Source organism: Nicotiana attenuata, unplaced genomic scaffold (assembly GCF_001879085.1).
Source record: "Nicotiana attenuata strain UT unplaced genomic scaffold, NIATTr2, whole genome shotgun sequence".
In the NCBI taxonomy this organism is placed as follows: Eukaryota; Viridiplantae; Streptophyta; class Magnoliopsida; order Solanales; family Solanaceae; genus Nicotiana; species Nicotiana attenuata.
The window spans coordinates 246,926-272,359 of NW_017670775.1; the positions used below are offsets into that span (position 1 = coordinate 246,926).

Genomic DNA, 25,434 nt, shown 5'->3' on the forward strand with positions numbered 1-25,434 from the left:
CCCTCCCCCCTAACCCCCCACCCCCTTTTTTTTTTTTGAATAATCGTAGTATTCACTCCAGTTTGCGCTTACTTCAATTAATTTCACAAGCTACCTGCTACCTCCCACTAACATAGGTCAGAGCCCAGATGCGTATCCAGAATTTCAAGAACATGGATGCACAACTACTTTTAATATAAATGTTGGGTTTGATGATTGATTATAAGTTTTTTAACAGTAACAACAAATTAACGAGCAAACAATAATTAATATTATTAGCATTATTTATATCTTAGATGAGTTTACATACTCCAAAAGTAAAAACTATCAATAATAGCATCATTGATTACAATTGTAACTACCTTAAATTTTTTATATCAAACTATAAGTCATTTCATTAAGAAACATTTTATTGGAAACTTTCTCTTTAAAGAATGACCAAAGTAGAGGAACCAAGAAGGAAAAGGTGACGATAAAGAAATGTAAGCATCCTTAAATTTAAAAAATCAAAGAGTAGCAAGCTCAAATTGAACCCTTGAGACCTTGAAGGCAAAGGGGCACTCTGTTACCATAAAACAAAAGTGCTTACTTGAGCACGGGTTCACACATACTTATTTATATATATTTTGAGAAATATTAATACTATACATAGTCTATGAAGGAGAGCATGAGTTCACATGAACCCAATCCTTATTATCTAGATTCACTCATGACATAGGTATCGAATAATTCTGTTCAACCAAAACTTAAATAGATAGTAAATCACCTACCATTTTCGCATCCGCTGGGATTTTAAGGAAGTTGACTGACTGACAGAACGAGGGAAGAAGAGTTACTGGTTGAAACGTAACTTGTTCATTTCAGCCAATTTGACTTGATAACAATTAGCTTGACTTGTTGCTCAAATCATATCAACTCAGATAAATTTTAAACAGTTTAAGTCTTGTTTATGTATTATATCAAACATTTTTTAACTAATCCAAGCTCACCTTATGTTGTTAACACCCCTATTAATATATTAAAGTTCTATACTAATTTTTCTTACAGGAAAATTATTCAACAATATGTCAGCAATCACACGTCTATCAAAGAAACGAAATATTTATTGTAGGTATCCTAACAATAAGGTTAATCATGTTTAGAATGATTTCTAACCTCAATTCTTCAACTTTAGGAAATAACAGCAGGCAATTGTCGAAGTACAGTATTATGTCATAATTTTGTTGAAACAAATTAACCCCACCTGGTGTTTACAATCTTGTTTGGCCAAACCCATATGCAGCTCCTAAAGTTGGCTTCACTTTTCATTTTGACACTTTTACTTCGATCTTTTTGTTTTGACACTCCAACTCATTCTCTCATGTGTCACTTAAACACAAAACGCCGACTTGTCACATTGTGTGATTTGCACCTCTTTTGAGCGCGTGGAAAGCTGAATTTTTTTTGCTTTTTTAATGTTTATCTTTCTGCTTCCTCATTCCATCTCCACTACCAATTCCTCCACCAAGACCACCAATACCACTTTTTCCACTTCTATAACTATTTCAGAATTCAAAAGGCTTAAGGTTCTCGATCACGAAAACAGCGAAACAGAGTAAAAAGTCCGCCACAAGTGCGCTTCTGCAATCTACACTTTCAAAGTCGTCAACGGCGACAAAGACCCAGAGATTTGCCGTAAAATCTCCATCCTTCGCCAAACGAATTCTCCTTACATCATCAAGAGTTAAACTGATTTTTGGTTAACTCTTACACGAGCAAAATTATGTGGGTGCAGATTAATTAGCGCTTTGTAATAAGTCATTTGGTTAAAGAGTTAAACTCATTTTAATGCTATACTAGATTTTAATGCTATTAAAGCCAATGAAGATTTTAGTAGTGAGAGTTGTGCTGGTTGTGGGAAGATGATGATGGAACCAGAGGGTGGGGTGGGCGGAGAAGATGACGGAGGGACTGATTGAAAATAGTTCTTTTTCTTTCTTTTTTTGCTCAAAATCCATTTTGAAACTATTTGGTAACAAAAGTCACATGCCATTGTTCCAATTGTTACTTTGCCACATAAACCGCGTGTGAACTGCACTCTCTTCATATTTTTGACTGATGAGCATTTTGTGTTTAAGTGGCACATGGGAGAATGTGTTGGAGTGTTAAAATGAAAAAGATCGAAGTAAAAGTATCAAAATGAAAAGCGAAGCCTACTTTAGGGGGGCGCTTATGGGTTTAGCCATCTTGTTTTGGTAAAATAGGAAGAAACTACCATAACCTACAAAAATAGCTCATGCTTACAGAATCCTTTGCACATTTGCAGCTGTTCTTTACAAGATAAGGATATATAACTGAGGGGGAAAAAAACACAAGTATTAGGTCAGGCATACGAGCAATCTCTGGCACATTTTCCGTACATCGACTGAAGGATCTGAAGAGCATATATCTTGAAGCAAGGCCCTTGCCTCCAGAAGGCCACCAGAAATGTTTTGTAAGACTGCCTCTTCGCTCGCCATTAAAGATGCTAGTAACTTGGCACCAGCAATCCTTTCCTGGTAAGAAATTACATGAAAACTCGTTAATGAAGAGCATGAATTAACTCTCAGAACAGACTTCCAAATATTACTAGGATAAACTTCATTTTAGGTTGATAGAAGCAACAGGGGCAATAATGATTGATAAGGAAAAAGATAATCCAGAGAGAAAGGTAAGCCCTATGGCGAATGTTAGCAGATAAAAGCAAGTGATGCCCCTTTTTAACCACATCAATAAAATCTGGAAGTGACACTTTCGGTTCCAGAGGGTGACACAGTGAGATGAAGGCACTAGATGGAGACTGACCGACGATACTACTCCACGAAAGCACCGAGGCTACTCGTGTCCAAGGAGAGTACCTTAACCACTGCCAGAAGAATAGATGCTTTATACAAACTTGACCTTTCAATTCCAAGGAAGAGCAGATATTTTCAGAAGTTGCCTTGCTTGTTTCTTCCAGGAAGAAATTCATAATTGAATACTAAATTCAAGCTGAAATGAATAAGGGGATGCCCATTTTAACACAAGAATTACATTTTCATGCAAATTGGTTTCTACCTTGGGAAGCCGAATGCTTTAATAAAGGGTTCATGTTGCATGGTATTTACGCCATGGCTCACTACATAGAGGTACTTGTGCATGTCAGTGCACCAGAGAGCAAGTAGCCCTTTGCATGCATAAGGTGAAGAGATATATAGTGGTTTAAGTACATAAATAGAGCAAAGATTGAAAGCACAGCCAAAAAGTTCAAGATTAAAACAAGTAAAATTATGAAGCAATAATTTTCAGAATACCTTCTCTGATCCTTCTCTAAGCGACTTTATGGACGCTTTGAGAAGATCGGAAGAGTAAGGAAGAACTAGAGACTTTAGATGGTACACCATTGAGAAGAATACTTGGATACATGCAGACCTGACTTCTGAACCTGCAATTTCCTGGAAAAAATGCAAGGGTTAGAAACCGATTACAGTTGCCAAAATCAATTAAAAGAAGGTGATCACCAAAAAACAATACTGATGATAATTAACGAAATGAAATAGGTGATAAAATAAGTGAAGAACACCTCGACAGAATGGAGGACACGAGGAAGAATTTTCGAAACAAATGGTTTCTTGCTAGCACGAGGAACCTTTTGACAAGCACTAATCAGCACATTTGCCATGCACAGCCGAAAAGAGAGGTGGCCTTTTGGCACCTCATCTCTACCCAACTTCAAAGAAATAATGGTATCTTCATCACAAACCAAGTGGTGGATCACGTAACTGCAGACTGAGCCTTTTGCGACAGAATCCCCTGCATGTTATCCACAACAGTCTCTTAGCATAGCAGCAAAAGGTTGTTTGCATAAACTTAAAAAAGATACCGACCTAAAGAGACAATGCTCTGCTCAAAACAAGCCTCACTCAATGTTGAGTTCTTAATAGCTTTTGTAGCTTGCAATTCAGTGCATAGCATCAATGCTAGACAGTCAATGCAACCATGTTGTGCCTTTGAAACTGCAGAAAAAAAATCCAATAGTGATGAATAATTGAGACTTAACATGAGAAGTAGTGTAGAGAATCAATAGTTACTTACTATCATCCCCATCCACTGAAGGCCATAATAAGACACTCTCTATTGCCTTCCTTATCTGCAACACGTCAGGATGCGCATATGCATCTGTGCCTCTTACCTATGTCCAGAATGTTGGATGGACAATAAGGATTAGGACCCCAGCAAATAGCATTATGTAATTAGTAAGAGAGAACCATGAAAAACATAAAAGTTCAACACACGTGTCAAAAGCTTTATAACTGTCATAAGAAAGATTATTACCAAGAGAGATGTGCAAGTTGAAAATAGACAAGCTTTTATCTTCAGTAAATCCTTGGAATTAATGGCATTTTTCAGCTGATACGACATTATTGGAATGAGAACCTGCAGAATACAGAGGCAGCAAATGTTGATGTTAACTATTGCAGAATTGGGGGAAACTCAGAGCATATGAGGACTTAGGACTATATAATAGATTAGAAATAACAGTTAAATGCAAACAATCAACACTTTAACCAGAGGGACAACCTTTCCCTGCTATAGCTGTATAAAATTTATGATGTTACTATGATTTGTTATAACTATAAATGCTGCAGCAGTTGACCGGAGTATAAAATTTTAGAGAGGAGTGAGAGAGCATTATAAATTATAAAGCAGGCCAGGTAGCAAATATTAGAATAGTTGGCCAGAAGACTGTGTAGACCCAAAATGACCATTTTTATGTGAGGATAGTTCACCAACTCATACAAATTAGAATTATAATGATCACTACATGCATTTAACACACAGATGATTGTTGCCTCCAGTTTTGATGCTATTGGAGCATCCAACATCATTCATGGCTGACACAACCTAAACCCCAGCCAGGTGTATAACATGCAAGAAAATATATCTGTATAATAAATGCAGGACATAAGACGAGTAGAAAGGTACACCCTAACCAAGTGTTTTTAAAAGCGAAAAGCACAAAAACATGACAATGTTCACAGGGGCTTGAAGCAAAAAATTGAGAAGTGAAGCGCACGCTTCTTTCAGGTGCAGCATAGGAAAAAATAACCAACAAAAAATACCAAACATATTATATTTACTAAATAATCAAATTGCAATTACGATAATTAATTTCAGAATCTAATATACAAAATAATGTCGTTATTAATCTAACTCCTCAAAGTTGAGAGCGGAAAAACCAACCGCTTTTTGTTTGGATCAATCAATTTGCGGGTCATTTTTTTTTTTTTTTGAGAATGGTAACAAATTATATTCATCAGCACAAAGATTATGCTGGCAACAGTATTTACAGGGTACTATCCTTGTGAACTTTACAAGGCTTCCAAAAATTGTAGAATAGGTTCTGCAACTCCTACAGAAACTCTTTACACCAAAAGTGAAAATTTAAAATACAATTCATTTTAACTACTTGTATGGAGCTACTCCTGTGCTCAAAACATCTGTTATTTCTTTCCTAACATATGGTCCACCAAATGCAAGCTGGGATAATCCTCCACCATTTTTTCTGACTGACTATTTTACCAGCATAGTTCCAAGTTTTCAGTAGATCACATGTGTTTCCCGGCATTATCCATTTCAAATTTACCAGGGACAAAAATAGATTCCATAGTTGGGAAGTGAAAGCACAATGGAGAAAGAGATGGCTATTGTTTTCAGATTCAGCTTTGCAGAGGAAGCATCTGGAGGTTAATTGCATACCCCTTCTCTGAAGAATATCCTGAGTTAGACAAGCCCTCCTTGCTACTAGCCATGTAAAGCAGTTAACCTTGTAAGGTATCTTCATCTTCCAAATTTGCTTCCAAGGCCAGTTGATGTTCTGTTGTCCATTATTGGAGAAATAAGTATATGCATCTCTTACTGTGAATACCTTACTGCCCCTACCATTCCATACCATGGTATCCTCATTGTCATTGGGTCTTCTCAATCCCTCCATAGTTAGATAGAATGCACTATCCCCATTTCCCAATCATTTAATGCTCTCCTGAAAGTGAGATTCCATCCATGTTGGCTCCATACTTCACTGATTGTTGACTTAGGCAGAAGTGCTAGCCCAAATATTTCGGGGAGCCTATCTCTTAAAGGTTCATGCCCTATCCATTTATCAGACCAAAATGCTATTTTTCTGCCATTCCCATGGCAAAATTCAGTATTAGCTGTAAAGTCTTCCCATAATGCTCTGATGGACTTCCAATTGCTCACCCCATAGGCTGTATTGATAGGTTTGCGGGTCATTGTTTGAAGCACACAATTAACTGAAGCACATGGTTTCACCTATGAAGAAATAACCCCTCGCTTCGCGTCACTTCCACGCTTTAAGCGATGAAATGATGGCATTTAACAACATTTCCCTAACATTGGGACCTCAAAACAAGGGCTTTGGAGATGGTAGACCATCTGAGATGGTAAATGGCACAACTTTATACTATTTAGCATGAGGTCATGGGCCGATGAATAAGAAAAACATGACCCCTGTGAGCCTTATCTAAAAGGTAAAGACAAAACTAGTTTGACTACTGGAGAACCATGGCCATTAACTTTCTAATCTAGATAATAAACATACCGTCTTTAATCATATGATCTACATGGTATCCACAGCAATAGGTTTGGTGAATTTGCAATCTAACAACGTTCTGACCATGTAAATTACCAAGTTTTAGCACTATATCTATTATACTGCACATACATCCATTTAGCAATTCTTTGAGTCAACTTCTGGCGCGTTAATAGTTGCATGTCTTCAATCCCCTCAACCACAGAGTGACCAGATAAGAGTTGAAAGTATGATCTCTCAGCTGTTGTAAATCATCATTCTGAAAGCAATGGTCCGTACTTTTACCCTAAGTATGTGTCAACTATTGGCATCTCATACTTATCACCAATGCCTTATCAAAGAGTCAAAGCTAGTGTTTTCTACATTCAACAATTCAAGCGGGCAAAGAAACTTTAGAGTCACGTAAAGTTTGCACTCTAGAGGAGTAACAGTATGCAGCATTTTTAGTCATTTTAGTCACCAAATGCAGCATTTTTAGTTATTTTATTCCCCTCTTAGGATTCTGGAGTTGCTGTATATTACGGTTAAATAAGGGACAATAATACACACCTTTGGGTGAATTCTCCCACACAGCTCAGCTGCAAGTCTTCGAACATCTTCAAATTCAGAGTTGCTCAATGCCCTGAAGCAAAGAGCAGCATGGAGAATCAAATGAAGAGATTTCAAAACATGGTAATTCACAAACCAAAAAATTAGCTTCTGGGAGTACCTGTTGATCAGAAGTCCAGCCACACATTCAGTGCTTTGAGTTCCCAAGCATTCATCATCTGGAGGTAATGCCGGTTAAATTTGTGGATTTTGGGAAGATGTTTAGGAAAAAAAGAGAGAGGGGGGGGGGGGGGGGGGTCTTTCTAGCAAAGTGGGCTATAAGACTTGTATAAGACGAGGGTTAGAATAAAATAAAATAGGTTCTAACTAAAAGCACCAGAGTGTACCATGGGTAGCCAGTTTGGTTGGAAGTTCATCATAGAAAGCATATGAGTTGAGATCGTCGAATACTCGTAACGGAAGCAACCTCACTATGAGCAACGGGCAGAGACGATTAAAAAGATCGAGCTGCCGTTCTGCAGCATCATAGTTTGGATGTGCACCCTCACCAAGACTGCTGGAAATAGAGTCAATATGATCAACTGTACATCCAAACGTCTAGGAAATAAAAATCCCAAAAAATATAGACTTGTTCAATTATGCAGTGAGAATTCTCGTCCTATTCCAAATAAATAACTTACATGCTCGCTGCACAGTCTATAAACTTGGTAAACAAATAAAATAAAACTGTAAGAGGAAACAGGTACGTAATCATAGGCAAATACCATCTCTATATTAATAAGATAAGTAAATAGCTATCACCAAATACAGAATATCCTAAGATATCCTATATGTTGTCAAAAGTGAAAAGCTCTAAAAGGCGCTCCGGGTCGATTGGGGCTTTAAGCGCAAAGCGCAAATAAAGTGCGGGTTTGATTAAAAAAAGGTTAACTAAGGAAAAAAAATACATATGTAATTACAGAAAAAAATACATATGTTTTTTTTTTCCTTCTCAAAAAAAAAAACAAATTCACTCCTAATGTTTTCCTCAGCAGCTATACACTTATTTGCTAATAATATTTGTTTCTTAGTACAGTCCAGTTTAAGATAGAAAACTCATGGGCATTGAGTTGCACGCTTTAGTGCCTTGCCTACACCGAAGCGCAACTTAAGTGAGGCGAAGCACCCTCCTTGAGCTTTTCTGAGCTTCAGAGCTTAAGCGCGCCTTAAATGAGCCTTTGACGACACTGATAATATTCAATAAGATATTTTTCTCATTTAAGTACAATGAATCTAGACATGTATGAGTCTAATTAAATATTCTCTTGATATTGTAACACTAACAAAAGAAGCCACCGGGACCAAAGAAATGCTATAACAGGTAGTTACTTCCTAAAGTATAGGAGAAGGAAAGAGAAGAGGAACAACTCACTCCTTCTGCCTTCTTGTGTAAGAAATAATCTGTTGAAAGACAAAATCTGCTGCACTTGCCAAGTGCTCGCTTATGAAACTCAAGAACCTGACTATTACCGCATTTGATGGCTCAGCAAAAAGCTTATCTATCAAGGGTCCAATCATCACCTTCCAATCTTCAACCTACAATAGGCTCAAATTAGGTATGTCCAAGTGAGATGTGACGAAATGCAATGTCCTCTGCAAGTAGTGCATCTGTTCATTGAATAACAAAATAAGCCTAGTGAAAAGACTCTGCCTAGCCATACATCCATCCTAGTTAATAACTTGCCGTAAATTTTAGCCTTATGCACACTGGACAAAGAGAGTACAAGAAAAAAAAAAGAAACAGCTAGCAAAGATCAAATCAACGTAGTAGCTTTTTCCTGGTTCTAGGTGCAAAAGAGTACTGATGACAACATATGACAGGTTTCAAGTGGGAGATAATATTACATCAACCAAGAGCTGATAAACTATCAAAGCAACAAAAGCAAATTTGAAGAAGTTAGCTCAAGGTAATATTCCTTCTGGAAGCTGCAGTTCACATTTCTAAATCACTTTATTGAGGATTCGATAAGTACTTGCCCACCCAAAAATCCTTGAAAAAGAACGAGAATGAAAACTGATAAATTAGAGAAATGACAAAACAGAATTATATTATATTATATTGGGAACTGAATAAGAACAGTCAAAAGAAGCAGGACCAACAAGAAAGGAAGCATTTGCCTGGGAGCAGAATATTAATTCACTCATGACCGCAGATAGAGTCATCAGATAAATAAAAAGACATGAGGTGAGCCCGTTAAGCAAACTGGAAGAAACTCCAACTTACTATTTTTGACCACTCAGGAAGCAGCTTCAGCACTCTATCAATATCAGGTTTTTGTCCTGAAAGAGAAGAAAAGAAGAATCAAGGTGCTTTCTAGAAGTAGTTATATACTGACGGAAAAAAAACAAAAAAAAAAAAACAAAAGACACAACAAAATAAGAAGAATACAATTGATGGAGAGGATCCACATAGAGGACAAGAGCACTCTACATGTAAAAGTGATGCACGCAACCACAATCATTGGACATAAAGATACTCGAGATATCACCCTTCCCATGCAAGCTATATTGTCACTCAAAAATTCTTTAATTTCTTTCTACTCAAACTAGCACTATGTAACTCCCCACTACACATTAAGAATTTATATATGAGTATAACCTTGAGCAAAGGAAATACCATCTGCAAAAGGAACTCCCAAAAAGCACCTTTTCTTTCAAAATACACAAATCACGTAAATTTCCAAGACATGAAGGAAGGTAGGAAAAACCGTAAATATCAAGCAACCAGGAAAGCTAATAGCACCCAAAATAAACTATTCCAGAATAGAAACTTTCCACTAAACACACTCATTTAGAATCCTGCCACCAAGAGCTTCAGGTTACTCTTAACAATTACAAATATCCATTATAGGAAGTTGCTTTAAAGAGAGAACTAGGGGTGGCAAAATGGTTAAAAGAAAACATTTAATCAGCCATATTATCCACTAAAAAATGGGTTGGATAATGAACTTTTTAAAAATGGGTCAAATATGGATAAGAACCATATTATCCATTTAGAAAATGGATAACCAACGGGTAACCAATGGATAACCAATGGGTCTAACTTTTACATTTGTAAAGCCTCAAATTGCGGATTCCTCAAGTTAGGGAGACTAAGAATTCTCCCAAAAGTGATCATATGCAAGAAGTCATCGATAATATGGTTGCTCATATTATCTGCCGGTTAACCCGTTTTTTATCCGTATTAAATATGGGTCGGGTTGGATAATTTATCCGTCTTTTCATCACCCGTTTTCGACCCGAACCATATCCGACCCGCCCGTTTGCCACTCCTAGAGAGAACTGTTGAGAAGATAACCTATCTTTTAGGTTGAAGGATACAAACAACAACTATGCCTCAGTCCCAAACCTGTAGGGTTTATCTTTTAGGTTGAAGGTTACCAGGGAAAAATTGTTTTCCGAATTAACTGTGTTCCTCATTAGATTTAACTCTTCTCCTCTTTCTTTCTATGATGGTTATAGATGACCACTATTGGCTCGTGGGGTTAATCTGATGTCAAATTTCATGATGTTTGGTGTACTACATTGAACTTCACTAGCTGTGCACTCCCAATCATCTCCTGAGCAGCTTATGGCAGAAACTACAACGTTCAACTGTAATATATGTACACAGCATCAGTAAATCATACCTTCTTCACCACAAGCAGTATCACAAATGTCAGGGTTCTGAGTGGGTTTGCTGCACAAACAAATTAGAAGTTACAATAAAGAGAACAGAATTACTCTCCTGTTTCATTGCTGCTTACTTGAAATTTCGTCATCATTAAAGATGAAAGTATTTCATTGTACCTCAGACAGTCGAGCAGCATGCATATAACATCAGGGTTATGCTTGTAATTCTTCAATAATGCAACGAGTGCACCACTTGCCAATGAGTGTACTCTTTCAAGTGGAGAGTATATAAGACAAACTAGTGCAGGCAATGTAAACGAAGGATCTGCAGCAGTAAACAAAAAAGTTATTGCTCAGTCAGCAATGCTGTTTTGGATGCCAAAGGGAAGAATGAGAAGCCAGACTAAGTTCTTTCTTTACAGATGGCAGTTCCCAATTTAAAGGAGGAAAGGAGAGACCTGCTCGGCCAATAAACACAACAGAAGTAGGAGGTTCATATTAGAACAAATGAAAGAAGAATTTCCCCTCAAAAGTTATGCATCATCGTTTTTCCTATGTTTCAATTAACCAAAAGTCCAAAACTGAAAGGTGGGCAGAACAATCATTCAAGTTACATAAAAACTTAAGCCACAGTAAAGCATCTTCTTGCAATATACCATTGCACCACAAAGATAACTGAGCTAAAAGGCAAAAGGTGGAGGCTTACCTATTAAAGGAATCAATTTGGAAGCCTGTGTATTAATTACCATTTGTTCGTCTTGGAGAAACTCCAATAGGTGGCATGACAAATGCTGCCTGCAAAGTGCAAATTTCACAAAACAACCCTTTTTTGGACTGAAAATTTCACAAAACAACCTTTAATTGTACTGTTAACTAAATTCGAGGGAAAACCATAAGAGATTCTAATATAGGAGTTTACAAAAGGGAGAGTAATTTGGGAATTAGGAATAGTTGAATGTACAATGATTTAGCCGTGCACCTACTGTTCTGTAATGGGTGTTCTGGTGACATCCTATTCATATATTATTCAATCAGTGTAAGTTTCTGAAATCAGTTATTTTCTTTCAAAAGAAAAGTCAGGATGATGATAACTTAACAGATCAAAAGATCAGAATGAAAATAACTTTAGTACATATACCTTCCTTTGAGTTACATATTGTCCCATATCGGATATATGAAAGTTTTATCCAATGGGGTTTAAAATGGTCCTGTGCTACTACATCATTGCCTAAGATTTTTCTTTTTAGTTGAATGCTTAGATTCTTCACATGGACTTAGCGCCAACATTTTGTAAGTACGGTCTTAACTCGTAAGTTTGCATAATGTCCATGTATGAACCTAGAATCAGGCAATGCACATGCAGAAATGTGCTAGCTACATATTATCCCACATCAGGATAAACGCCTCAAAAGGAGTCTATGATGGTGCTGAGTTACTCCACCCAAATTGACTTGAAGTGTTCGTTAAATGTTCAAGTTCTGTGAACTTTCTAATAAGGTAAGAAAGTTGGGCATTGTATGTCACTTCAATATATAACTCTTTTACACAAAAAATCTAAATAAAATGATCTTGTATAGTAAAAATACTGCGACCGAGAGTTTCACCTTTTGAAGCGCCAGTCGCGTAGGGCGACCGGGCCAGGCCGAGTCAGAAAGGCTTTGATGACTCAAGGTTCATATTAGGGAAAGGAGAGTGAGGGGAAGAGGGGGCAGCCCTCGGTCCGATCATCCAATTCGCTCCAACAGACAGGCATGGTCAAGCCCAGGGATTGACAAATCTATAGTGGCGGGTCTATCTTCTTCTGGGCGAGCTGCGGAGCTACTTTTTCTTTCTTTCATTCCATCTGTCTTGCTTGATTGGTTAAAGAGAGCGCTTTGATAACGTGATTTCTTCCTATCACCTAGTGTTCAATGAAGTGGGTTGAGAAACATGAGGTCTCGGGTTCAAATCCCAACGAAGGCAAAAATAATAGGTGATTTCTTCCTATCTGTCCAAGTGGACAGAGTTACCCGGTACCTATTGTTGGTCGGAGATAGCAGGTGTCCCGTGAAATTAGTCGAGGTGCGCGCAAGCTGGCCCGGACACCACGGTTATAAAAAATGGTCCTGCATCATGACTCAATCAAAGTACTTTAGCATGCTCTCAACAGGTTGAGAAATCTCTCTACGGATACTTCTAAAATTCACCTCCTAGTTGACTGATTGTTGGATCTCCTTTTGTTGTGCCAATACTTTCACTAGCAGTTCAGACAGGATTCTCAGGCGCCTTTATTGTAATTATATTTCTTTCTCAAACAAACATTGCAATTATATTCCTTCAACATTGTATATAGTGCTAAAAGGTAAAGCAGTGTTAATAACTAAAAGCCAATAATAGAAAGCAACAGCATACCACATAGTAGGAGGAAGCACGGTATCTGACTCCATAGATACATGGATAAGATCTGAAATGAAGTCAACAGCATTTCTTTTCTGTGAAGCATTCCCGGAAATAAGGCGCTTTAGAATTTCTTCCAAGCACTGTGTATCTGAGGATCTGGCAAAAATAATGATTGCCATTTATATTTAATCCCAAAAATACATTTGAAAAGATTAAAACCAGTGTACATTGCAGTAATTCAATCGTACATGGAGCAATATTCAGCAAAAAGCTTGATAACAGCTTTCGCTGCACTGTCTCTCTCATCCAAGAGGTGTAGTAACATTGGCAGTAGAGCATTAATCTGACTAATGTCTGCAGCACATTTAGACAAACTACTGTTCGTCCTAAAGATGACAGCTTTGAAGATGCAGAGGGCACTGTCAATTACTTCATCATCTGCACAATTGAGCTTCAAATATACCAAAAAGAACAAATGTAAAACATTAATCGATGGCAAAAAGCCGTAGCAACACAACCAAAAGAGTAAAAAATACTCGCAGTAATCAAACAACCAAGAATGTTTTAATTCAAGTACTAAAGACAAGAAGTATGCTAGCTCTCTGGTGCTTAGTCAAGCAAACTTGATGCATCAATCTAGACTGCATAAATCATCATCTTATTGAAGAAAGTTACTTTACCAAAGCAATTACTCAAGAGTCTTCTAGAGAGATCCTAATCTTATAGTAACCAAAATGCAGCAAACTTCTTCAGTAGTCATGTAATTCTACCTGGGATATGATAGCTTGAGATAGCTGAGATCCATGTTCCTCAATGGTAGTTTCAAACTGCATTCCATGTAGACGGCCTAATAGAAGGGCAAGGCAATTCAGGAAAAACTTGATGGTCTCTCTTCCACTTTCTTTGTTTTTAGGAGACTCTTCAGCATAATTATCTGCATAAAACTGCAAGTTTTCTTCTTTAAATCTGGACTAAATAGAGAAGTACATAAGCATAATAGTGTTCGCATACTCTGATATATACAGAAAGAGCAACGAAATCAAGAGTCAGGACAATTGAAACTAATTCTTATGTCAAGTTTATCTTCTTTTTGTCAGTTCGAGAGTCCTTTTGTCGAAGATGATCATCAGAGAAAAACACGCACCTGTTAAATAAGTTCCAAGAGAACTTACCTATGGGTATTCGAACAGTTAATTCAGTTACCAACTGGCTATTCAGTAGGCAAACTGAAATTTCAAGTTCTCCCAACACAAACCATTCGAACTCATTCCACTTCCAAACTGAAACTCTTAATTATATGGGCTTTGAAATACAGTTTTATCTTTCTCAGAGAATGAGAGTAGATTAGGGCATACACTTATGAGTTATAACAGAAGTTTGAGAAGGATGAAAATAAGTTACTGGAAAGAGTAAACAAATGACTCTGCAGTGGTGTGACCACGTTAAAACCTGGTCCATAAATGTGTTTAACGACTAATGACCAAAGACCTACTTCACTACTTGGACCAATTCTGCTAAAATGTTTTACAAGTCTCTTATTTTGGTTGAATCAATTGAGAGTTTGGAGAAGCCATAAGTGAATAAATAAATATAAATTCAGGTACTTTTAGATACCTGAACCAATGAAACAACCGAAGTACTTACTGAGTCGGTTTGCCAGTTTGTTGGGTTTCAACCAAATAATGAAGGCCTAAATGTCCAAAATATTTCTGATAATGCAGATTGAAATTGTATTCTTAGCACAATATTTTACAAACAGGAAGCTTTTTATCCAGCGGGAAACTAATTTAAGACAGGATATCTGTAAATTAAATCTCAACAATCCAAGTCTTCTAGAAAAATCCACTCAACCAAGTGAATAGCCCATAATTTCAATCACTAGAATTACTTTTTTTTAATTGGTACCCACTAGAATTACTTAAAATCCATCTCAGGAAAAATAAAGAAAGCGATTTAAAACAAAAACAATGAAGTGTCAATCCACTGAAATATACTAATGTTTCCCATTCCGAAGAGACCAAATGCAAGAGGAAGGAACAGAATATTAAAGGACTTGATGTGGTAATAGTATAGCAAACCTGAATCCCAGATAAGTACTGCTCCAATAATTCTGTATATTTCTGTGCGAATTTGTGATCTTCCAAGTGCAACAACATGCCATAATGTTTCCAACAAGAAGAGAGCAGTAATACTCCACTCTTCAGCATTTGTGAATCTGTCTAAAGTAATGATAGAGGGCACACGGTGAACAAAACATAAGGGCTATCAAGGTTGAGCCACACACTGAAAAGCTGAAAACTGTAACACCTGCCTTGGTTTGTATGTGAATATATTTTTCCTGCGTCCCCAGCAACCACCTGTGAACTCTCTCCAATGCCTTTGCATGCAAAGGCCTGCTTTTTTTGTTCCACTGCATGTCAAAGACTATATGTGAAACACTGAAGCATTTGACAAGTGGACTTTAAGAGTTCCCACTTCCCGACAAGGTTTTATAGAAAATGCTCTATCAGCAACATTTATGGGAACCTTTTCAAAGTAAATATTTTATCCGTCAAGATCCCTATAATCATATTGTAGTGCGTTCTATACATACTTATCAGATTTAAGCAACCAAATTTTTGCACATATAACTGTTTATCTGACCAACTATTTTAGTCTAACAGAAAGAAACTTTTTAAACGCACAATTTAGCATTACGAAGTACCAACAAATATTGGCATCCATTGGAGAAAAACGCACAACATAGCACTACCGAGCACATAAAGAAACTGGCATCAATTAGTTACACTCAAAAAATTTAAAAAAATATTGTCAAATACTTTGACTCATAGGTTACCGAGAACTGGTTGGACATAGAAATAGAAATCAAAAGCTCATTTTTTTCAAGTTCTTGGGAAAACATGGAAAGAAAGACTTACTAATTTGAGATTAAGAGCCCGTTTGGATGAGCTTGTTTTAAGTGACTTTTAAGCCAAAATAGCTTTTAAGCCATAAGTTAGGAATTCTAGCTTTTGGCTTTTGGCTTTTTTTTGTCATTTTAGCTTAAAAACAAGTGCTTAAAAGCACTTTTTTACTTTATCCAAACACTACAAAATGGCAACTGGCATCAATTAGTTACACTCAAAAAATTTAAAAAAATATTGTCAAATACTTTGACTCATAGGTGGAGAACTGGTTGGACATAGAAATAGAAATCAAAAGCTCATTTTTTTCAAGTTCTTGGGAAAACATGGAAAGAAAGACTTACTAATTTGAGATTAAGAGCCCGTTTGGATGAGCTTGTTTTAAGTGACTTTTAAGTCAAAATAGCTTTTAAGGCATAAGTTAGGAATTCTAGCTTTTGGCTTTTGGCTTTTTTTTTTGTCATTTTAGCTTAAAAACAAGTGCTTAAAAGCACTTTTTTACTTTATCCAAATACTACAAAATGGCTTAAAAGCTATTTTGACTTAAAAGCACTTAAAACAAGCCAATCCAAACGGGCTCTAAAACTAATCACTAGTCAGAAAACAAGTGTAAGGCTTACAGAAGAAAATAGGCGTACTAGAAGCTGTTTCGTCAGAGAGATTTACGGAAAACCTAGTTTTCTCTCTCAGGATGCATATCTTAACTGCATGAATTACTTAGAGCAGTTGTACTAGTGAATGATAGTAAAGGATATTCAAATATGACATTCAATGAAGAGGTCTGAATAGATAAAACAAGTTATGGAACATACAGCTGTAAGTCTCTCTACAAGAACTATGAGGTGATCCAACTGGTCCCAAAGCAGCAACTTCATTTCCATGTGTGTAGATTCAGAGGATTTGCTGATTTTATTCACTTTCTTCTTAGTCGAAGTAGAAGGTAACAACATGACCGGGCGATTTCTTTCACCAATACCAGCTGCCTTTTGCTTGTCATCTGAGCAGTTGGACACTGAATCACTTCTTGCTAATGCCTCCGTAAGAGAGAGAATTAGATCTGCAGCAGCCACTGAAAGGCGAGTTGGCAGCTCAAATTCCCCCTGCACGGTGCTACAAATTTGAAATAAGCAAACTTAGGCATGTGTTTTTGTTAGAAATTTTAAATGGGCCAATAAGCATTTTCTGTTAGAGCAGTCTCAGCTCCCTACAGTGGATGTGAGAATACAGCTAACAGCTAAAGTTTGAATGAGGTTGAGCAAAGACAATTCCATTTCCACTAACAGACTAGTCATGCATTTTTTTCTTCTTTTTCTTTTTCCTTTTTTTGGGTTTTCATGGATAGGTACGTATTTTCATATTATGACACTGTCAAACAACTCATAGTAAAACAAGAAGACTGTCATCCAGAAAATCCTCGTACTTCTGATATATATACTTCTGATATATATATATATATATATATATATATATATATATATATATATATATATATATATATATATATATAACGAAAACTTTGATCACATGATATGAAGACATGAATTTTATATTATTCATCGACCCTGAAGCTTAGAACTAACACAAGTTTAAAGGTGTCTGGAGCACTACACTCTTTTGTTTGGTAGCAATAAGATTCTTCCCACTCAGTTTTTAATAGTAGCAGTGAAATTTTCCCCATTTAGTTTCCGGTAGAAATCAGCAATGCTGAGCAGCCAGTAACAGATCATCATCTAATAAAAAGGAAATGGGGAAATGACAGAGACAGACAATACGAAAGAAAGAAAGAAAAAGAACACACACCTTCCATCACGTACAATAGCCACAAGATGGGACATACATGTGCAGAAAATCTTCAGAAGTGCATCATATCTCGCTCTAACCCCTGTATTAATAACAGAAAACTCAGTGACCCAAAACTAAGTGTTATCATGAAACAAACTTAAGACTTTGTCCACTGTAAACAGTGGGCAACAGGTTCACAGGCCAACACCTACTACTACGCCTCAGTACCAAACAAGTTAAGGTTGAGGTTGGCTATATGAACCCTCACTGGCCATATTTTTCCATTTAAAATCCTCAGTCCAACATTATACAAAACAAAAGTAAAAATGGAAGTAGTAGAAGTTCTCTATACAGCTAAGAGACTTCTCGAAAACATAGGACCTAAAGTAAACGTACTAACATGACTAGAACATGTTCTAACACCTACCTGATCTAAAACATATTCCCAACCAGATTGTAGGTTTTCCAAGGCAATTTCCTTCCATGCAATTTTAGGTCTACTTCGATTCCATTTAACACTTTCATTCACCACAGTTTCACATCTATGGATCAGTGCATCTTGGTGATCAACAAAGGACATGATCAAATCATCTCAAGCGACTTTCTCTTTCTTTATCCGCACAAATGTGGTCATTTTTAATATTGTTTAATCTTGTATAACCGCACCTCCATCTTAGCATTTACATCTCTGTGACACTCATCTTGCGGATGTGAACTCTAGCTCACTCGCATATAACATTGTCGATCCTATAATTGTTCTATAAAACTTACTTTTCACTTTCGGAAACATCTTTCTATCACATAAAAATCCAATAGCACTTCTCCGGTTCAACCATCCGATTTTGATTCGATGTGTAACATCTTTGTCTATCCTTCCATTCTCTTGGAACAACGAGCCTATATATCTGACTTTTGTTTGCATCTAGGCACCACAATCTATATCTAATCTCACCTTTAACTTCGCTTCTTATGTTGACTAAACGTGCACAGTGTTAAAAAAAGCGTCCGCTTCCTCGCTTTAAGCAAGAAGCGAAGCGGAGCGATGGGTTGGTCGCTACCCCAACTAAAAGCGGCTCAGGTACAGAAAAGCGACCGCTTCTCTCTAAAAAGCGAGAAGCGATGAAGCGGTCGGGAGCGGAAGAAGCGATCGCTTCTTGAATTAAAAGGCTCAAACGAGTCTTTTTCAATTAAGAGAACCAAATCGTTGAGTCTTTTGTTTTAGACACTTCTTCAGCTGCAAACTAGGGTTCTAAACCAGCCTTTTCTTCCTCAAAAACAGCTTTCAAGTTTCAACAGCTATGTTTTTATTTTCATTCTTCTTCTTCTTCTTCTTCTTTTTCTTTTTCTTTCTAAACGTCCAAAAAGCGTCGAAATGCTGGCGAATTTTTTTCAGAAAAATTCTACCCCGTTTCTGCCCAGATTCTGCCCAATTATATATTTTTTATTCTTAGTTCTTATTGCCTTTCTCATTTTGTGCTTTAATTGATGCTACTCTTTAGTTTTTTAATTCAAGTATTGAACATTTGCTTACAATTATATGTGTTGTCTATGCTGTATTTATTTTATTTATTTATTTTAAAATTCCGCTTCACTTCAAAAAAGCGGGCACTTCGCTTCTCACTTCTCGCTTTTCGTGAAATGGGGGTTGTCGCTTTTCCTCGCTTCACGCTATTTTTAACACTAAACGTGCAACACATATATTCGATCTTACTTTTACTTGTCCCAAAACCCTTACTCACTTTTTTCTTTGGATAAGCATGGTGTCTAGGCCAGCTTGCGCGCACCCTTACTCTCTTTTTTTCTCCATAGTTCAAACTTTTAGTTGACACTCTCTTTGGTTTTGTTAATTAGCACGATATCGTCAACAACTAGCATACACATGAAAGCTCATCTTATATTTAAGTCGGTTAGCTCATTCATAACTAGGATAAACAAATACGGGCTCAATGCAGTCCGACCTCCTTTGTGTCTCCTACTGTTCTTACACAAGTGTCAACTCCTTCATAAATGTCCTTTATGGCATTTATATATTTAACACTAATTCCTTTCTTCTCCTACACCCATCGAAGGACCTTTCTTAGTACTCATTGTCTCCGTGTAACCTATAGATCAAGAGTTCGAGTCGTGGAAGAAGCCACTAATGCTTGCATTAGGGTGGGCTATCTACATCATACTCCTTGTGTTGCGTCTCTTCCCTGAACCCTGCATCAATGCGGGATGCTTTGTGCACCGGGCTGCCTTTTAAATTTATTAAAATGTTTGAGCATAAACGTACGTATATAAAAGGCATACCAAAAATAATATAAAACCTACAAATATCATTTCTACAAAAGACACGCAATCTTTTGTACACCTCATGGGTGCACTAGAAGAAAATAAGGGATAATAGACTATTCCTCGATTGAACGAAATTCATCTCTACAGTTTCAAAAGCTCTCCTATTTCTCTCTCCAAATGACCCAGACAAGTGCTAGCGGAGCAACATTCCAAGCCCTACATTTTCTCTTCCACCAACTGCTATTCCAACTTAATATTAGCTCATTTAGGATATCTGGCATCACCTATATTATTCCAAACTAACCCAAGATTACCTATCATAAACTCAAAACCACCCGACAATGAAAGAGAGATGGTTAACGTCTTCACCCGAGCTCTTGCACATAAAGCACCAACTGATGTATGTGACCTTCCTCTCCCTTAGATTTTCAGCCGTCAAAATCACCCTTTTTGTTGCTAGCCAACTGAAGAAACGCAACTTTCTTGGAACCATAGGAATCCAGATCGATCAATGTGGAAATGCAACCTCCTTCCTAACTAGAAGCTTCTTATAATAAGACTTAACATAAAATACTCCATTATTTCCTAATCCCATTTGCATACATCGTGGTTGTCTTGAGGTGTTCCTTGTTTGTGAAGCAACTCAACTAGGTTTTGGAATTCTACCACTTTCTAATCGTGAAAATTCTTCCTAATCTCAAATCCCAAACGAACTTCTCCATTCTCTATCTACATTCTACTATCCTCCGAACTCGGACTGTCATTTTTTTAGGCATGAAATAAAATCTTGTAAAAGTTTGAAAATACAAGTCTCAGAGTATTTTCCTCACACCACTTGTGCTCCCAAAAGTTCATCCTCCTCGCATGCCACTAAACTCTTCACATCCCTTCAATAAACGACATATGACTCACTAGATTATATAAAGAGATAAAAGAAGAAATCTATCTTGGGATAACATATAATGTGACTTACTAGATATATCATATGTGTTTTTCCCCATTAAAGAAACAGTCCCCAAAGAAAGGAGACCTCTAACGGAAAACACCGACGCTTCAACATTCGTGGCAACATCAATCATTAAAGTCAAAAAGTGAGATTTACTCTACGACATAACATAATTTTATCCTTCAAAATTACAAGGTTGTTTAACTCATTGTGAAATAATGTCATCAAAAGGCGCTACGCGGTCAGCTCAAACGTTTGAAGTGCACTAAGCGCAAACAGGGTCCTCCAGATCAATAATCAAAAGAAACAAATAGTTCTATGCATAACAAACTTAAACTAGTGTTGCAATTTGATTAATAAAAGCATACAGTACAACTATTACCAGCATAATCTATAGTGAACTTTTAAATCAATTTGGAATTGGCATTACTTTCTCTTTTTTTAAGTAACAGCGGTGCCCAGACCAGCGTATGCGCATCTCGACTATTTCAATGGGTGTATGCTACCTCCCACCAACAAAGTTACCCGATAACTCTGTCTACCAAGGCTTAGGCAGATGAGAAGAAATCAATTACTCCCTCTGTTTCAATTTAGATGACACACTTTCCTTATTTGTCTGTTCCAAAAAGAATGACACATTTCTACAATTGGAAATAATTCAACTTTAAACTCTTCATTTTACCCATTTAGCCCTTAATGAGAAGCTTTTATAACCACACAAATGTCATGGCCCCACAAAACTTTTACTCCTTTAAGCTTTTAAGACCACAAGTTTCAAAAGTCTTCTTTTTCTCTTGAACTCCGTGCCGAGTCAAACTACCTCATCTAAATTGAAATAATGGGAGTAGTATTTTTGTTTTGTTGGATTTTGAACACTGATCTCCAAGGTTTACACACACTTCATTGACCACTAGATCACACCTTTGGATGTTGGAATTTTGACTTCCTCTTATGGAAGGGTCAAGAGAAATAACAGATCATCAAAAGAAGCAGATTACATATGTATAGTCCAATTTACAATGAAAGACTCTTCTAGGTTCAAATAGAAGCAGAACTTGAAAAGGTCAAATTACCACGTGTTTCGAGCTTGTCCATAGTGACCTCAAATTCAATAAGACTTCGTGCAAGGGTACACCACCCAAGGGATATGTAATGATCCTCTTTTCGAGATACAATGGCCTCCAGATCATTTGCTAAAGCCTGGAAATTTACTTCGTCCTCAAAAAGCCAATTGAGAAGTATCATCACTTGGTTGCCATGCTTTGACCCCCGGAACCTCAGAGACTGAATTTTTTTTATCAATGATGATAAAAGAAAACGGCATGGGGAAACAGGTATATATGCAACAGACAATTTTAGCCCAAAAACAGAAAAGGTGAGCATATGCTAATAGTTATTGATGATTGCAAGAACATAAGTGAGGAAAAGAGAACAGGCCATCAGTCATGAACTTAAGCTACACAATTTTTTTATCCACCACCATCTCAAAGGCCTTTTTCATGTACAATATGAAGCGTTCCATGGTTCCAACAGCAAACAACATTCCTCTCAACAGAAAAAAAAAATCATGCAAGAGACTAAAAATGTTAGTGAGAGATTCAGGCACATGAATGCAATGAGGATAACTAAAGCATTTCATGGACTATGTTAGTGACTTGAGGCTAAGCAGATGCACATGTGCTACTAAAAGCGGCTGACCCATCTTAACCAGTCATGACAAGAAAAAATGGTAATGTTCTGCAAAAAAAGAGCTTCTTACTGATGATTCACAGCAAAAACTTCGTTGTTGCGGAGTATGGACAAATTTGAAATTATGTCCTAATTGAATACTCCCACGTTTCCCTATTTATATTAAATTTAACACTTTTCCTTTTTCAAAACATTCCAAAAATGTCCGACGCCAGTCCATACCAACACAACTTTCACCATTTTCAAGAATTTAGAAGAGAAGCTATTCAAATTTCAAATTTTCAAACTTCGATATGATATTTCCTTTATCAAACTAACTTTCAATTATCACTTTAACCTTTTCTTCAACTATTAATGACAAAAATATTATAAGTCAAAGCAACATCTTAAACTCTCTGTCCATTCAGAAACAGTCATATAGAATGGGAAGGAGGGAGTACAATTTACTCCCCTATCCAGTATCCGCAATATTTCTCATATTAGTTTTACAAGAGTCCAGGTTGAAAATGTAGGAGCAATGTTAAATGCAAATAAAATCATTATTTGAAAACAATACTCAGAGATTTTCTTTTTCCAAAATGTTATAGAATATGCATAAAGAAAATCATAGTCTGAATTTATATACTACCTCTTGAAAAAGCTAACTGAAAATTTGAAACAGGAAAAGGAAAAAAAAAAATACATGGAGAAACAAGCTTCAAGGTTCTTCCTTTTCTGATACATAGAGCATCATAGAAATAATTCCCAGCAATTCCTTCATTTTATGGACTAAATTGAAGTTACAACAACAACAACAACAACTACACCTCATTCCCGAAAAAGTCGAGATCAGCTATGTGAATCCTCACTGACCACGTTACTCCGTTTAAACTCATCTCATTCCAACATTATGCAAATACAAATAAAAAATTTAGAAGTTCGGAATATTTAGTATAAATATCTAAAATGCTAAGCCACTCCTAGAGATATAAGAAGTGCTGACGTCTAAAACATATTTTCAACTAATATGTATCACCATGGATTAAATTGAAGTTAACCCCCATAAAACCATTTAGTAAACTAATCAGTAGTGATATCTGAAAACTTCAACTCCCTCTGTCCCAAATTTTGTGGCAAACTTTCCTTTTTAGCTTGCCCCAAAAAGAATGACCCTTTTCAAAATTTAGAAATAATTTGATTTTAAACTTCTAATTTTACCCTATAATGAGATAATTTATGGCCACATAAATGTCTATGACTTATTTTAGACCACATTTCAGAAGTCTTTCTTACATTTTTAAACTCCGCAACCAGTCAATCAATGCCACATAAATTGAGACGGAGGAATTAAACAAACAAAAAGAGCTGTAATACTGGTTCTTACATGTTGAATCATAGGAACAAGAACTTGATCCAAAGACGACTCCTTTTCAGCAGCATCCTTCACATACGTGTAAAGAAACCATAATGACTGTTCCAAAGAAACTGAAAAAAAAAGACACTCAACTAAGCAAACAAAAAAAAAAAGAGAAAAAAAAGTCTTTTTATCTGGAAATTCAATTTAGAATATACACAAGTAAGAAATTACCAGCAATAGGTGCAATTTTGGGAGAAGGATCAAGATGAGAAATGGTTTCTAGAAGTTTCTTAGGCTTGGTAGTAAGCAATGTGGTCATAACACGACCCAGTGTTGCACTAGTCATTGAATTTGACTCTGATATCAGTGGTTCTGTAGTTGTGGGCAATAGTAACTGTTTTTGTTCCATTGCTACCATGTGGAAAACAGGAATTGAACCCTTTTCTGGAGAATTAAGGGCGCGGAATTGGTGAAACGGGAAGAATAGAGCTCGGGTTTTTGCCTTCTCGTAGTAGAAAAAATGATGAATACGGTGTCGTATCATATCACGTTAGCGGAAAATGACATTTATAGTCCATTAAGTATTTAGTATTTCGTCTTTTGGATCTCGATTTTCATTTCTCTTTGCAGAATACCCCGGGACTCTTCTAAAGTTGTCTTAATTACCCCCTAGAGTATGCCCGAAAATGATGAGTTCCATCCAATTCTTTTATTTATATATTTGACCTGAAAAAAGAAAGATAAAATTGAAAAAAATAACTATTGCATCTAAAATAAATAAAAATAAATACACTAAAGAAACTCTATTATTTTGGCTAAATTATTTTTATTTGGCTAAAAAAAGTGATGCACAGTTAAAACAAATAGTTATTTGTATCTATAGAAGGAATAATTGACCAAAGGTCTATCCCTAGTGGATGACTACTTTTGTAAAGTTCAAAAAACAAATTGAAACTACTTTTCTTTTCTCTTTTTCACGTGTCTCACTTATGTGACAATTTAAAATACTCTGTATAGATAACATATGTCAATTTGAGCTTCGGTAAAAATGAATAACGTATATAATACTTTTGGATACTTGATGTTAGACCTCCACCAATTTGAGCTTGACTTGACAATAAGAGTGTTATCATGGGGCAACAAGAGTGTTGCCAAGGTAAGGTGCACGAGTAGCACTAAGGCAAAAAGGAAAACGGGCAAGTGATGGCCAAGGCTTTGACGGTGGCGAGGCAGCTTGGCAAGGGCTTGACAACAAGATGCGGGCTGAGGGTGACACTTGATCATGGCAAAGGCATCAAGGCATGAGACAGTGATGCCAAGGCAAGGCAAAAAT

General features: G+C 36.6%; 1 protein-coding gene across 3 annotated transcripts; it reads right to left on the minus strand.

Moving 5' to 3' along the window:
- Window positions 1–2,115: 2,115 nt before the first annotated feature.
- Window positions 2,116–24,598, minus strand: LOC109243211. Of its 3 annotated transcripts, none has more exons than XM_019410126.1 (24): window positions 24,333–24,598; window positions 24,129–24,229; window positions 22,150–22,276; window positions 17,872–17,953; window positions 16,884–17,181; window positions 15,480–15,578; window positions 15,247–15,387; window positions 13,939–14,112; window positions 13,417–13,619; window positions 13,181–13,324; window positions 11,496–11,584; window positions 10,967–11,114; window positions 10,807–10,856; window positions 9,402–9,457; window positions 8,550–8,713; window positions 7,525–7,694; window positions 7,299–7,356; window positions 7,139–7,211; window positions 4,312–4,413; window positions 4,072–4,168; window positions 3,864–3,992; window positions 3,560–3,789; window positions 3,291–3,431; window positions 2,116–2,513 (listed from the first exon to the last, which is right to left on the minus strand). In XM_019410126.1, the coding sequence occupies exons 1-24, from the start codon at window positions 24,517–24,519 to the stop codon at window positions 2,337–2,339; spliced, it is 3,240 nt and encodes a 1,079-aa protein (XP_019265671.1). In that variant the 5' UTR covers window positions 24,520–24,598; the 3' UTR covers window positions 2,116–2,336. The 3 variants fall into 3 exon arrangements, with proteins under 3 accessions (XP_019265671.1, XP_019265670.1, XP_019265669.1); XM_019410125.1 differs by having other exon boundaries at window positions 7,525–7,691; window positions 22,150–22,360; XM_019410124.1 differs by having other exon boundaries at window positions 22,150–22,360.
- Between the last annotated feature and the right edge of the window lie 836 nt (window positions 24,599–25,434).

What these genes read in the sequence shown, in the direction of transcription:
- LOC109243211 (XM_019410124.1), bottom strand. Translation starts at nt 24,519, where the DNA reads ATGGTAGCAATGGAACAAAAACAGTTACTATTGCCCACAACTACAGAA. An exon ending in AACCAAACTGGCTACCCATG is followed by an intron (nt 7,357 to 7,524) that starts GTACACTCTGGT and finishes CATTACCTCCAG; the next exon opens with ATGATGAATGCTTGGGAACT. An exon ending in GCAGAGCATTGTCTCTTTAG is followed by an intron (nt 3,790 to 3,863) that starts GTCGGTATCTTT and finishes GATAACATGCAG; the next exon opens with GGGATTCTGTCGCAAAAGGC.